This window comes from Lepisma saccharinum, chromosome 25 (genome assembly GCF_977018435.1).
Source record: "Lepisma saccharinum chromosome 25, izLepSacc3.1, whole genome shotgun sequence".
Lineage (NCBI taxonomy): Eukaryota > Metazoa > Arthropoda > Insecta > Zygentoma > Lepismatidae > Lepisma > Lepisma saccharinum.
In genome coordinates this window covers 11,624,676-11,641,213 of record NC_139253.1, presented here as the reverse complement: position 1 = coordinate 11,641,213, position 16,538 = coordinate 11,624,676, and the positions used below count along the sequence as shown (strand labels likewise).

General features: G+C 37.7%; 1 protein-coding gene across 3 annotated transcripts in view; it reads left to right on the top strand.

The window, feature by feature from the left end:
- LOC145978968 (uncharacterized) overlaps nucleotides 1–16,538 on the top strand; it is a 51,438-nt gene that overhangs the window by 4,392 nt on the left and 30,508 nt on the right. For all 3 annotated transcript variants that reach the window (XM_083112007.1, XM_083112006.1, XM_083112005.1), the window contains exons 2-3: nucleotides 2,130–2,558; nucleotides 5,076–5,519. In XM_083112007.1, coding sequence (XP_082968133.1) covers nucleotides 2,383–2,558; nucleotides 5,076–5,519 — 620 coding nt within the window. In that variant the 5' untranslated portion in view covers nucleotides 2,130–2,382. The remainder of the gene's footprint in view (nucleotides 1–2,129; nucleotides 2,559–5,075; nucleotides 5,520–16,538) is intronic.

Below are 16,538 nucleotides of genomic sequence, written 5' to 3'. Positions count from 1 at the left end.
GGGGGCGCGCAATCCTTCAAACTGCACGGAGCGGCACGCCTCAACTCTAAGCTGGCGCAGCTGTTGCTGTGAACAGCTTTGATACTGCCGCTACTTCTACAGCCAGTGCCAAACCGACAGAAGTGTGCTGATTGTTGAAACACAGCGACTGGCGGCTTGGCCGGTCAGCAGCACCTTATGAAGGCCCCATTAGAAGCAATGTTCCGCCAGCGGTGGCTCAGTGCGGCGACTACTGTGGGAAACTTGGTTTGGGAGTGAGGGGGATGATGGACGGTAGGGTGAGAGAGTAACAGGTGCGAGCGAGTACACAGTTCGGTTAAGCGGTCGTTCGGTTGACCGACGTTCGGATAATCGACGCTCTACTGTACCTTGGAAGTCTTCAAGTTGTGTCCAATGCTATATTGTTCACATCAAATTTCCATTATAAAAATCCCACCCACCCAAAGTTGGGTGCATACAAGGTGCATCCACAAACCCTCCTGTGAGCACCCCTGCCCCAAGATACTTCCTGTTCTTCATCTAATGTAGTAAATATGGTGCATTTAAAGTATTTTTTTTACATATACTTTAAAATAATATGTAGATGTTGAATTTTTTATTATTTGAAGGGATAAAATTCCTCTCCAAAATCTGAATGGCGCAGTCTGCACCATAATCCCCCCCCCCCCTTTTGAGCACCGCTGTTCCTTGAAATAAAAGAACCCGAGTAATTGTAAAAATCACAGAAATTTATATGTTTACTTGTGAATGTCGCGATTAACCAACATTGGAAGAAAATCGGTGATAAGAAACAAAAGAATAAATACATCGGACTATTAAGGCTTTCCAGAAATCCAACTGGGAACCTTTGGTGGAGAGAGCTTGATGATCTGTCCGCTTAACGTGGTTGGTCCCTTGTCGAATAACTTTGTTTCTCTCTCTCTCTCTCTCTCATGTATGTGTTTGCTTCCCCCCCCCCCCCCAGATGTTTCAAGTGAGTTATAAGCTTCATATGGAGAAGGAAGAGTAGAGATGTTGAATGTTTTGATGACATTTTGCTATTATACATTTTACTAAACTGAAGTGGATCATGTTTTTGCAGTAATGTACACCTGTGTTCACATAAATGTGTGAATCAGTTGATCTGAAAATTTTTTCTGTCTATAATTTTTCACCTTTTGTACTGCCAGGACAAAATTTGGATTTTAAAGTGTATTATATTTGAAATTGGATATTTTAAAATTTTATTATTTTTATTACTTTATTATTGCTAATGTTAACTTTTATAAGAATGAATGCCATTGTTTTGGACTTATTTAATAACATGCTGAAAATCTTTCGGTAACACTTTACTATACCTGAGACGGATTCCTTCAAATTTACAGGAGAAAGTACTTACGGAATTCATTTTCTGGAGTGTTGTTGATGTTCCGGAATGTAGTTTTGGTCCATTTTAATGCGAATCCATGTGGTTTTATACAAAAATCTCTCTCCAACGTGCTATTTCTGCTCCCGCCATTTGCAAGGAGTGCTAATGGAACCTAACCTAACAGGCCTAACCTAACCTAGTAGGCATACCTCGTCCCCGTAAGTAAGTAAAAAAGTCAATTTAAAATTCCTAAAGTGTTTTTAATGTTTAAAAAATTATTTCCGACGCGCTATTGCTGCTGCCGCAAGCTATCGCCATGTTGTGTGTGGAATAAACAAGAACAGTAAGTACTCGTAAATGTAAGAAATATACATTATTTTCGTTACAAATTCCATTATTTCACCTAAATAAGTGTTCCGGAATGCAGAATAGTACGTTAGCAATGTAAAAAAGTGCGAAAGAAATCATTCCCAGGTGTCTCAGGTATAGTAAAGTAGTACCAATCTTTCAACTTATGTCCTCTTCTGGAATAGAACTTTACATTGTATTCTACCGTTTTATTTTTATTATTACCTGTTTTTTGTGCCAAAAGAAATATAAATTTTGGATTTTAGCCTGTTTTTTAATGGTTCATACATATTTTTCAATCTACATTTAACCAAGATAAATGCCTGAATGTTCAGGCTCAACTAGTAAGTAACAAAGTTATTGGAAAATTTATTTGAAACATTAAGAATTTAAATTGCATAAAAAAACCACTACATTTTTTCTGTATTTTCAGTATGAGAACACCCTTTTGCATCCAAACTGTAGAAACTCATTTCAGAAGACCAACATTGAGGAAGGTATTTGCACAATGACAGTAGCTTGCAGTAGGTGCGATCTCCATACAAAGTACTGCTCTAACGCCAAGAAAAATATTACATTGTGATTGCAGATAGGAAACTGTGGTTCATGTTCCTGCAGATAAGGTACTAAGAACTCGATCGATGAGGACTTAACAGGAAAAGAAATAGCCACACCACACAACAGAGATGGAGGATGACACGGTAACTGAGTTTATGAGGGAAGTTGAGACTGAGGAGGTTTTCATTAGTGAATGTGACACATATAATGGCAAAGTTGAAGTAGAGCATATTGACATCAAAGAAGAACATTCAGCAGATATCAATGAGAACAGAACAGATGATGAAGTTGTTCCAAATATCAGGTTGGTAGTGTTTTTTTAAAATTGTTAAGTGAAACATCCTTTTCCAATGTGGCTAAAAATGAATGATAAACTTTCAGTTGATCCCTAGAAAGTGAAATTGCATATTGTATCAACTGTTTGGGATGTTACTATGAGTCACTAATGAGTCAAATTAGTACAAGGTATATTTGAAGATGTCTCTAGTAGCAGCATAGTGAAATCAAAATAGAGGAAAAGCAGTTAATATTCATGGTAGAAGGTGTTTTTGCATTTGTGAGTGATCAAAGTTCAGAATTTTTCCGGCCTTCTCCCAGCATAAAGCAGCATTGGGGCTCACCAAGTCCCAAATCAATGGGTTCATGGAGGTAAAGACAGCTGGAGCATGGTGCTGATGACATCACCTCCAAAATGACCAAAATCTAGAATGTGTGGGGCTCTACCTCCACATCCCCTAAAATGTGCCTTAGTGGTACTATACAGGGTCTTCAAAAAAGGTGTCCGTGATTTCAAAATGACATAACTAAGCTTATAGCAAACTTAAATTATAAAATGACATAGCTAAGCTTATAGCAAACGTAATATACCAACAGATGCAGAAAACATTTAAGATTTTTACATTACCTAGAAAGTTTAATTCGATGTGAGCTCCCCCAATTGTTCAGCAAACATTTAGGCGATAGTCAATCTCCGACCATCTACGCTGAATCATGTGAAGAGTCACAGTTGTTATCGCGACGTTGATTCTTTCCCTTAATTTCATGTCTTAGCTGGATTTTATAAGCATGAAGTCTCAGAAGTTTATGAAGCACATCACGAATAGTTGTTTTAGGGATTACAAGTTCTAAACTTCCTCGAGTGATGGACTTTTTAGGGCTGCGCAAACATGACTGTCTCAAATGCTCCACTTTCTCTTCCGATGTCGGCGGTCGGGCTTGAGATTTCTTAATGTTCACGCTTCCAGTTTCCTTAAACTGATTATACCAATGAACAATGGTGTTGTCTGTCGGTGGATCTGTGTGGTAAGTACACCGAAACTGACGCTGCACTGTAACAATCTATTTGAATTCAGCATACCACAACACACACTGCACTTTCTGCTGTACATTCGCCATTATTGCAGTGAGATGACTGACTAGTGAAACAGGCGGGGTGCGGCGCGATAGCATCTGAGCCTTCTCCTAATAACTTCAAGGTCAACACAATGATAAATAACAAAACTCGAACACTTGTTGTACAATTGCTTCTTGATTTTAAAGAGATCGCTTGCTTTTTGCTCATACAATTTACAATTGAAATCACGGATACCTTTTTCGATGACCCTGTATATAGACTGGGAACTTTACCTTACTCATGTTACTTAGCATAACTTTTCTGCCTCTCTTTGCTAATCCCAAAGATAAGAATGAGCGATGATTAGATGAAATTGATGCATTACATATACCCCAACCCCCCAAGAAAGGTTTAAAAAGAACAGGCTGCTGAGTCAAACTATATACACAGTTTTGTATACCATTGTGTTAAAAGAATTTAGGTCTGGCAGAGAACCCATGTTACAAAATTAATTACATTAAGATTTGGTACACACGGGAGATGTACAATGTAGAGATTTCAGCGAAAAATGGAGGCTCAACCAGGACTTGAACCTGGGTACATCTTATGTGTGTATGCAAAATCTTAATGTAATTTACATCTATACACCGTGAGGAACCAGGCAACGTCAACAGTGCTTCAAAGGCAAGATATCCCTTTGTAGCACTGACAGAGACAATTGCATGCAGGTAAAACAGCGAGAGTCTAAAATCAGGTCCAAGGGTCCCGGGTTCAAATCCTGCTCGGGCTTGGTTGTTTCATCACTCAACCCCATCTTCGCAAATTAGCCCAGAGGCACAAAACACGAAGTAAAATAAACTAAATCAATCAATCCATGAAATCTAAAATCAGGTGAAGCCAGGGTTGGCTCAGTTGGTAGAGCAATGGCACGGTATGCCAGAGACCTGGGTTCGAGTCCTGGTCGAGCCTGCATTTCTTGCTGAAATTTCTACATACAAAATTAATGTTAAGCAATGTTGCTAATTGTTAAGCATTTAATGTTACGCATGCTCTTACCTTTTGGTATAAAAAAGAAACAGCACAAAATAACACACAACGTCCGACATTTTAATTTGTTTTTCAACCGTTCTTTTAAAGTTTTAACTGAGACTGTGTGTGAGAGATTCTTTTAGCTTATTAGCTTATTCTTGCACTTCGACATTCATTTCTTCCTTGACACAAAACGTCAGACTTTTGTTGTTATATTGTTCTGTTTTTTTGTTTTTTTTTGGACATCTACAGGTAAATATAAACTTCCTTGTAAATTGTAATTTTGTCTAAGTAAGCAAGAAGGAAACATCCCAACTTTTTTATGGATGCACATTGTAACTAAAGTTAGTTTATAATTGAGTAAAACCAAAATGATATTTTGAAAGTACCTGAAAGTAGTTTTTCTTTTAATTTGATTTTTTTAAAAATACTTAGCATTATCATCCGTTATATTTGCAGTCTGAATCCAACCTGTATAAATTCAAGTACACAACCTAATCATCTGGCATTGTTCAAGTGTGGACGCACCTTGCAAGGTAGCACAGTCATTGAAGTGAGTGGAACCTCTACACCAGAACACTGCTCCAATAGCAAAGAGACCAACCCCGATGCATTTGCCAAGAGGCAATCGGTCACCATCCCTGGATCAAGTGAAGAAACTGAGAACTTGAAAGATCCAATTGGTGTAGATTTTGACAGTGACAGAATATTGAAAAGAGTGAAAGTGGAATGCAACAGCTGTGAGATGCCAGTTGCATTTGAGGAAGAAGTTTTTCCTGAGACTACACATGGGTGTGATATATTTAGTGATCGTGTTAAAGAAGAGATCATTGACATCAAGGAAGAATGTTCAGCAGACATCAACAGTGACAATCCAGAAAAAGAAATAATTTTACGAAACAGGTTAGTATTATTTTTATATATACATAAAGAATTATTATTATTACTTTTTATTTTACCTTTTAAGATACATGAAGTTCCAGTCTGCTCCTGGTCGGACCAGGAGAATCTAAAATCAGAATTCACTCACCTCAGAACCAGTCTACAGCAGAAAGGATACCACATCAGAGATATCAACAAGGTGATCAACAATGCAGTTTCATCTCAGCAGAGACCAAGCACGGACAACAGTGTGACCCTTAGAATGGCTTATTCTCCACAACCCAGAAAAGCTGAATTGAGGACAAGGCCCTTACAAGGACCGATTCTGCACCGCACAGCCTCTCTACCAGTAGCAACACAGGACAGGAATGCCCCACTGTAACAGTTTTAACATTCGTCGAACACACCTCCGGGATGTTGAGCAGAATTCTAGCCAGGCACAGGGTGAAGACCATTCACAGGCCCCCACTGAAAACCAAGGGCCTTCTCCGTTCAGTCAAAGATGACCTGGAACTCTGCTTCCCAGGAGTATACCGTATACTCTGTGAGTGTGGGACACCATATATAGTCCAAATGGGATGCACCATTGAGCATCGATGGAATGAACATCAGGCCAATATCCGATTATTCCAACCTGAAAAGTCAGGACTTGCGGAACACAGCATCACTGAGGGACACAGGATTTTCTTTGCTGACACCAAATTAATAGCCAAATGTGCCGGTTACTGGGATCGACGGGTAAAGGAAGCCATAGTCATTCCATGGGAAAGCACCAATCTCAACAGGGACGTGGGACTCCAGCTCAGTAACGGCTGGAACCCGCTCCTAAAACAAGATGCCAGAAGATGAGAGCAATGTATGCACTCAAAACGTTGGAAGCTAACTCCAATTTAACCTGGCTGGTAACCCAAGAATACCTGTTCATATATAAGGTGATTTTTGAGCAGTGACATTCCAAAATGTAATCTGCACATGGATTACAATGACTTATAATTTTTAATGTAGTAAATCGTTCTGTTAAATTTCTGCCAGTTGGAGATAGTCAGTCGCCAGTCTTAACCAGCACTGGGTTCTCCATGTGAAAGTAGGCAACAGTTAACTAATCCGAACTTTGTATTTCAGAATAGTGAGTTGGCAGTGCAGAAGCATGGGAATAGGAAATCTATATGTGTACCACAGTGCCTGCGGAATGGGAAGGGGGTGAACCGTGTGACCTCCCAGAGTGGCAAATTTGAAGAGGAAAGAAATAAGCCTATTGAAAACTTGAAGGTTATAATATTCTATTATATTATATAACTTGGAAGTTAATATTTCCAAACCCACAGTTTTGAAGAAACATATCAGTAGTCATTTTAAAATCACTGAGTGTCACAAAGTGGGAGGTCTATGATGTGCTCCTTCAAATAATTGGCTACAATAAAACTGTCCAAATGGTCACACATGAGGCTCAGTGTATTGCAAACCAGTTGTGTGGCTTTACATTCCTTTGCTCACTAGTTATATAGTTTGACTTCTTATTCCACATAATGTAATGAGCAAATGCCTTCTAAACATTAATCTACGATGTTTTAGAGGCTGTTAAATGATTTCTTGCAAACATATCGGCGTTTTGAAAAAGCACGAGTGATTAAAATTTCAAAGTTTCTTAGATGCCACTTGGCAGCCTGGAAGGGGCTCCCTCCCTTCACCCGTGGAGGCGTCGGGAGGCCGTGACCTGTGAATCCCGGTTGATGAGATAGAATTGGCATCGAATTTAGATATAGATGATCCAAAGATAGACAACACTGTAAAGGGCTGAAATTGAATGAAGAAGCAGTTTCAGCATGATGAAACTGTTGAAGATACACAAAAACGGTACAAAGTTGATTTTTATTAGCAGATCCTAGACGATTATTTTAGCTCTTAAACATCATAGTGAATTTTTCAATTTATTTTATGATATTATTAAGCATAAAGACATGCCATCTGATCTTTTTTATGAAAAGTGTAGGAAACTTGCTGGATTGTTAACACAAGAAGGCTAGTGAATTTAAATAATAAAAAATTTGTGTCACCCCAATCGAATCTGGTTGTGATTCCTTTTGTAAAGTCACACCACAGCATCTCCGCATACAATCATAACCATTACCAAAACAATATAAATGAAATTGGAAGTACAAAAATTTGTCGTAACTCAAAAACTAATTGTCCTAACGAGATGAAATTGGTTTTGTTTTCTTTCTTATAGAAATGTCTTTTAGCAGAGGTAAAATGTATATTCTGTCAAAAAAGTACTGAGAATTGTTAAATAAAAAACACAATTTTAATTTATTCATCAATATTAATTTTGTCGCCTTCAAAGTAGGCCCCATTTGATGCAACACACACATGCCAGCTTTTTTTCCAGTCTTGGAAACACTTTTTATAGGCGCTTTCCGGTATGCTCTTCAGCTCCTTCCGCAAATTTTGCTGTATGGCTTCAATCAAGTCAAAACGGGTACCCCAGAGCGGCAATTTTAGTTTTGGGATCATAAAAAGTCACACAGAGCCAGATCTGGTGAATATGGTAGTTGATCGATGGTATTTATTGTGCTTTTGGCCTTAAATTCGGTCACAACTGTCGCCCTATGCGATGGCGCATTATCGTCGTGTAAAATCCACGAATTGTTCTTCCACAAATCTGGCTGTTTCTGACGGATTTTCTCATGCAAATGCTTCAATATTGCCAAATAGTATTCCTTATTGAACGCCCGTCCCTCTGGAACGAATTCATGATGCACCAAACCACGAATATCAAAGAAAACAATGAGCATCACCTTGACTTTTGAGCGACTTTGACGTGGTTTTTTTCTGTTTCGGCTCGTCTTTTGTCCTCTGTTCTGATGACTGTTGACTTGTTTGCATGTGAAACTCGTAGACCCATGTCTCGTCACCAGTTATGATGCGTTCCATGAATGCGGGATCAGAATTGGCGTGATCCAGCATGTCTAAAGAGACCTGCTGACGGTACTGTTTTTCAAGAAAATTCAGCTCTTTAGGAACAAGCCGTGTGGCGACGCTTCTCATGCCCAAAATATCCACCAAAATCAAACTAATAAACTTGTGAGAGATGTTAAGGTCTGTAGCTATATCTCTTAAGCTGGAATGGCGATTATCGAGCACAATTTCCTTTACTTTTTCGATGTTTTCATCGGTTGAAGAGGTCGAAGGTCGTCCAGAACAAGACATGTCTTCGACGATCTCTCGGCCCTCCTTGAACGCTTTGTACCACTCCTAAGGCCATGTTTTTGATAAAACTGATTCATCATAAGTCCTTTCTAACATTTTTAGCGAGTCAGCACACAAAATTCCGTTTGCAACACAAAATTTAAGGCAAAATCTTTGTTGAATAATTTTGTTCATTGTAAAAATCGTGATACACTACTGAAGTGGACTGATTCAACCAGCTGGTGTAAACAAACTGGTTGACAGATCACGCTCATGCTTGGCATAGTAATTGAGTACAATGCTACCAACTTACGGAAAAAAAGATTTTTAAAAAATCATTAGCGCGGGCCTTTTAAATTACAAATTCCCGGTGCTTTTTTGACAGAAGGTATACATTGTGACTCCCAATTATTAGTGATAAAGGAAGAAGTAGTAGTCTGTCGATTTTTTTTAAAAAAAATGATATCCCTGTGCCCTCCATCAATAGACCAAAGTGTATGTAGTATGTAGTGGTGGTCTATTCCTACAAATGGGCAAACTTTTGTTGAAATCGAACTGGTACTTCTTGAGTAAAATATAACAACACAATATAAAGTGGCAGCTTCGGGACAATGTCTAAAATTTTGCTTCTAGCATTGGCCCTATTGATGCTAGATGGACCAAATTTGGAGGGAAACTTGAGAAAAGGCCACTCTATGAGGATATGTAATGCACGTGCTGCAAACTTTGAAAAAATGAAACTAAAGTTAAGAGTTTCGGAAATTTCGCGTAATTACGGAAAATTTCAAACTTTGGACCTTTGCCACTGCTTCTCATCTGGACCCTTAATTGTCGGATGTTACTTAAAATGCTGCTTTTTACTCATTCTTACATTTAGAATTTAAATTGTTGAAACAGATGTAGTGGTTGAGAAGTTACAGCCTTTTATCTTCAATTTATCTGGTAATAACAAAAGAGAAACAGAGGCATTTTTCAAGCGGGCTTGTTAATAATAGTTACAGTGGATGTATTGTTTTGTAATCCGAGCATGCAATATCTTTAGACGTAAACTAGTGAACATAAAAGACAACTGAAATATAGTAATTACAGAAAATTTTAAACTTTGAACCTTTGCCCCTGCTTCCCCTGCACCCTTAATTGTCAGATGTTACTTAAAATGCTGCTCTTTACTCATTCTTACATTTAGAATTTAAATTGTTCAAAAAGATGCAGTGGTTGAGAAGTTAGAGCCTTTTGTCTTCAATTTATCCCATACTAACCAAAGGGAAACAAAGGTCATTTTCAAAGGGGTTTGAGGGCCTTCCCGATGATGCAGTGGTTGCGTTCTAGCCTTGTAATCAAGGGGTCCCAGGTTCGATACCCGCTGGAAGCACATAGTGGTTCGAATCCCACTTTAAACTGTAGGTCCAGTCCTGATTAGCCTTACTGTGCACAAAGTGGACTTAAAACACCAACTCAATCCAAAAAATCAAATGGTGTTTGTTTATAATAGTAACAATAGATGTATTGTTTTGTATATGAGGGTTGTAAATAAAGTAGTGCCAACACTGTCAGGAAAAGGTGATAACACCATGCATGTGCTATCAGGCAGGTATTGTTGCTACAGGCTTTGTGCAAGTCTTGATCACATTCTCATGTATTTTTCCCATAGACAAACCTAGATTTTGATCCACAATCACTGCTCAATCTTCGTAAACATATCTTGGGGCGGCGAACAAAATGTTGTTCATTTCAACCTCGTACGTACACAACAGAACTTGCTGCACCAACCACTTTTGGCATTCCACGCATCGGCATGGGTCCAAACTGACAATGCTCGCTGCCTGATAGAACATGCACGGTGTTATCACCTTTTTCTGACAATGTTGCCACTACTTTATTTACAACCAATGTATAATACCTTTAGACATAAACTAATGAAGAAAAAGACAGAACTGAAATATAGTGTATAGTTTTCAAGAAAAGGCATGTTGATTGCTGGTGTGTTCTGCTGGCTGCTTTATCGACCATCTGTCCTCAATGGGTATAGCTGGGGGGTTTGAAATTTTGACCATCTGGATGCTAAAGATTAATAGACTGAATCTCACCATTCACGAAGTGTTGCTATCAAATGAAACTTTTGTATTCTGACATTCACATCTACATATAGCTGAAGTCTTGAACGTAGTAGCAGTTCGGCATATTTGACACAACCCCAGAGGAAGCTGACCAGAACCGTATCGTTTCGAACCACCACCTGTTTTTCTGTAAAGCTATGTTGTCACTTGTGCCTGCAGAGTTTAGACATCCATTCATTCACTGCCAGGTTAAACTCCCAAGGTCTTTATATTGTATAAAAAAGTAGCACAATACCATAACACAACCTAGCAAAGATAACGCAACCGCAACTTCACGCAAAAATCTCTAAGGAAACTGAATTAGCAACATCTCATTTAGTCCACGTGGACTTGACGAGAGCTGTCATTTCTTGGATGAACGGTATTGGTTGGAAAGGTTTCAAGGGACGATTTATTGGACTCCACGTGGACCTGACATGTGGTTGTTACGGGGGAAAATGATCTTTCGGAACTTTCTTTGATGTAAAGTGAGGTTGAAATCATGACGAGGAGTATATGAGGTTAGTAGGTAGCATCATCTTCTGTGCAAAAGAGATTATTGTTGTGTTCACATCTGTTAAGATTTCTACATTTGCATTGCATTATAGAAAAGCCAATAAAGTATCAATATTTAGAACTGAAAACCAAAATATTCATTTTTTTTTTTTTTTTGATATAATGATATCATTTCGGCAGTAGTTTATGCTTTTCTTTTCTCCTTCACAGATCTTCCGATAGAATGGACACAGATCCTTGTGGTCTGGAAAAATCAACCAATGAAACTTTACCATCGGAAGTAACGTACAAGGGAGTTAATTTATTTCCGTGTAATTTTTGTGGAAAGTTCTTTGCTTACAAACATGAAGCCGAAAGTCATATTAGAATGCATGAAGGGGTTCGCCCATTTTCATGTAAATTTTTTGCAAAAACTTTTTCTCGTAAATATAATCTTTTGTATCATGAAAATACACATACAGGTGTCCACAGTTACAGTTGTAGTGTTTGTGAAAAATCGTTTTCTAACAAAGATAGTCTTAGGAAACATGCAGCAAGATTGCATGTTCCAAAATTTTTTTGTAAACTTTGTGGTAAATCATTTGCTAATAAAAAGAATCACTTAGCTCATGAACAAAAACATTCAGGAGTGATGCCATTTTGTTGCAGCACTTGCGGAATGTCATTTTGCCGTAAATGTGAACTTTCAAGTCACAACAAAAGTGCTCACAAAGGAATTGCATCATATTCGTGTGAAATTTGCGCTAAATCTATTCCTCAAAGGAATTCTCTCTTGTACCACATGAATAAACACACACAACTTTCGCGGTTTGATTGTAATACTTGCGGAAAATCACTTTTTCAAAAAAAGGATTTAACAATGCATGAAATAGTACACACAGATAACAGTCCATTTTGTTGTAAGTTTTGCAATAAATCTTTCATTTATAAAAGTTCTCTTGTACTTCATGAAATGACACATTCTGGAGTTCGGCCATTTATTTGCAATACTTGTGGGAAGTCTTATTTCCGTAAATGTGACCTTATGAGTCATGAGAGAGCTCATGCAGGAATTGAGCGATTTTCTTGTGATATTTGCGGCAACTCTTTTGGTCAGAAAAAATACCTCTCGTACCACGTAAACAAACATTTCGGAGTTACCTATTTTAATTGTAATGTTTGTGGAAAATCTTTTTTTTTTTAGAAAATTTGAGCTTTTAAGACATGAAAGAATGCACACAGACGCTCGTCCATTTCATTGTAAGCTTTGCAAAAAGTCTTTTGTTTATAAAAGTTCTCTTGTAATCCATGAAAGAACACATTCTGCAATTCAGCCATTTATTTGCAGTACTTGTGGAAAGTCATTTCCCTGTAAAACTTATGTCACAAGACATGAAAAGACACATACAGTAATTCAATAATTTACATGTGATACCTGAGGAAAATGTTTATCTGCTTGGTGTTATCCTTTGGACACACAAAAGTGCAGCTGTGAATTATCCATTTTATGTGTAAAGATCTCTGAAAGTTATGCCATTAGAAACAACATGTCTCCTAAATAGTGCAGTGGGTAGTGAAGAGAAATATTGAAGTAGGGTTTTACATGTTCCTGATCTCATCCAAAGTAGAAATGTAGTCAGTACCATGTCCTGGCCTTGTAGGAATATATGTTGCAACTTTTTAGTGCATAGAATGCACTGTAAAACCATTTACAACAATTTAACAAGTGCTCTGTCTATGTGGTGTAGACAATTGACATCACAAATATTGAAGTTAATACTACTTTAACTTAAAATACCTAGAGTATGATGTATGTCTGTTTGAGTCTGGTTGTAAGTCCACTTTATGCACAGAGAGACTAATTGGTTTGGTTTGATTTGGTGTTTTAAGTCCACTTTATGCACAGTAAGGCTAATCGGGACTGGACCTTCAGTTTAAAGTGGAATCCGAACCACTATGTGCCTCCACCGGGTATCGAACCCGGGACTCCTTGATTACAAGGCGACAACGCTACCACTGCGCCATCGGGGAGGCAGAGACTAATTGGAACTGGACCTACAGTTTAAAGTGGGATCTGGACCACTATGTGCCTCCACTCAGAATCAAACTTGGGACGCCTTGATTAGACATAACCTCTATGCCACTGGGGAGGCCTGGAATATTTCAAAACATAGCAAGTGAATTTTGATCTACCTTGTGCAGTGTCTGAAAAAACACTATAATTGTTTTCCATCTTCAAAAATAATAATTGTGTTATAGATCTTCATTTTTTTTTTAACTCTTAAATGGAGTTACGACAATTAGTTGCAACAGTTGCAGAAAATCATTTCATAGTACAATGGTTCCCACAGGTCGTGATATAGCATATAGTACTTAAGCTCTTGTTTGAGGTGTACGTTTAAAATATTTGCTAATAGGTTTCATCTTTGTACAACATGAAATTGCATCTGACGTTTTGTAGTTCTGTTTCATTGTTAATGTAAAATTCCTTTTGTAGAAAAGTTCGTTCTTCAAAGTACAAATGTATTCATACAAATGGGCAATTATTTTCTTAAAATGTTTACTGAATGTCTTGTAACAGGAATTCAAGTGGTATTGAACATTGTGAAGTAGGGGAGACCGGGGTAATTAGAACAGGAAACAGCCTGTAGAAGTTCCACTGCAAATTACTCAGAAAGTTACTGATGGAATTTTTTAAAATTTCTACCATTTCAAAGGACATCTTTTGTATATTTTTGAAAAAAATAATGACCATACCTGCATTGCAAATACTCGTCCAAAAAAAAAAATTGTCATGACACCATAAAATTGTTCCAATTACCCCATTTGGGGTTAATGGAACATAAGTTAGAAATTTCAACTGAATAGCTTTAGATTGCTGTTGGGGTAATACAAACATCATATATAAATGTCCCATTTACCCTGCAAATTTGAACACAATAGCTCTACTTCTTCTGGAGTTATCAATGCTTGTTTAAATAAAATCCCAAGTTAACGTCTTTTTTCATAAAGTTCAATTTCCCAGCTGTGAAGCAAACATGTGTGAATGAAAATCAGTGTTCTATGATTTATTTGAAAGGTTACAGGCCATTCTACAATGTAGTAAAGAAAAAACTTCTAATAGTTACATGTACAATCTAGTATATCAATTAGAAAAAGTACAAAAAAGCATCTTTTTTGGAGGAAAACTTACTCCAAGTTGTAACAAGTAGTGCTAATACTTCTAAAAACACTTAAGATAACTTACACTAACAGGTTTAACTGTCGTGAAAAACTAATATATACAGAAATTAAGCTTATCAGTCTCAAAAAACAATTATATATGAAATTATAAAATATAGGCTACATGACAAAAGCTACACCAAAGAACACTTGACCCATATTAACATTTGTCAGTTTGGCACCAGTAGATCTACTGATTTGAATGTTTGATTTCTTTTTTGAAAGCTTCATACTTGCTCTTAATGATGTCATACAATGGAAGGGTAAATGGACCGATTCCATTTAACTCCCAAGGTCCGTAAAATATAAACTTCCTATCAATTTCCTCAACATCGGGTCTTCGTGGCCAATCGAACTTGCCAGTTTCTTTTACCTCCAGAAACTTGATTCTTGTTTTAGACTGGCCATTAGAGATTTTAATAATTCCACCAACATACCACTTTCGCTCGTAATATACAGCGTAGTACTTTTCCAGTTTGAATAGGCCTACATCGTCATCCTCTGATTCTTCATCGGCCTCATTAGGCCTACCACTTTCCTCATTGTTTTCCTGTGTTGTGTTCCGTTTTGGAACAGTTGGTATACCAGAACAACCTGGCTGATTTTCAGCTGCTGGGCCTGGTTCACTTTCAGCCTGTGGCTCCACGTCATCTTCAATGTCGGTGCTGTTTTCATCATTGAGAGATAGGTCTATTTCACTTTCTGAAGAAGTAGAGCTGGATTGAAGGGACATTCTTTTCTTGTGTTTTTTGGTCTGTCCTGTGGGTATTTTTTTCTGAGTAGGGCGATTTCTTTTTTTGGCACTGGTAGGCCTAGTAGACATTTCTTTCAGTCGCTGCATAGCATCTTCAGTTGTTAGAATTTCGCCATACTGATCAGAAAGGCGTACTCTTGATAGATTACCACTAGACATTGTTCTTGGATTTTGTCCGCTTTGTCTGTGTTGATTACTAAGAGATTCTCTGATGAATTGTTCAAAAGACAGATACTGGGATGGTGGTGTAGTACTTCTATTCAGAACATTTTCAACATCTGAAGGCGTTGGCATTGCTGTTGAAGTAATGGAAGAGGAAGGAGTGGTTGGTTGGCTGGCAGTGTGAATGTTTACTGGATCTTGAACTGCTCCTGGTGGGATGTCAGTGGAGGCAGTTGTATTTCGTGAATTCTGAGTCATCTGAACATCAGCAACAACTGTTGATCCAGGTTGTATGTCTTCTTGACTTTGATTACGAAATTGTGCTAGGGCAAGGGGGTCAAATTCTTCACATGGAAACATGGATTTATCCAGTGGAAACAGACCAGTAGTTTTAAATCCCGACACTAGGTATGATTTCTTGAAACTCCTAGACCACACTCTCCCTATGTACTGAGCAAAGACAGACTTCGGCAAACGAGCACCAGGATTGGTTCTGTTCCAGTCTAAAAGCAGGTTGTTCCAAAAGTAGTTACGTTTTATGATATTTCAAGATGATGTTCTTATTACCCCATGACTGTTCTAATTACCCCAAGCAAAATCGAGCAAATTACGCAATGTTCTAATAACCCCTTTGCAGAAATTTTTGGGGTAATAAGAACTTTGCTTATAAAAACCAGGCAAATTGCCCATAGACAACCAAACTCACATGAAAAGATGCGTGCCCTTATGTTTTATTATAGGGGTGAAAAAATTTTGCAAGGGTTCTTTCATTCACATCCAGTATATGCAGAAGCAGAGAAACACCAAACATGTGTCACATCATTTTTTGCAGGTGTATAATAAAAGTCAAATAAAACTTACTTTTGTGTAGTTATTCCAATAACAAATTTTCTGCATGTAGGTTTAGTGTAGGTACATAGGTATGAAATGTTATTACACCAGTCTTTTCGTTTTAAATTATTCTACATTAACATGTTCCAATAACCCCATGTTCTAATTACCCCGGTCTCCCTATTGTATAATACGTGATAGTTGCATTATGATATTAAATATTCCATGTATGTTCATGAAAAATAAAATATAATTTTATATCGTGTGAAAATAATATTTTGCAAAATTATTATC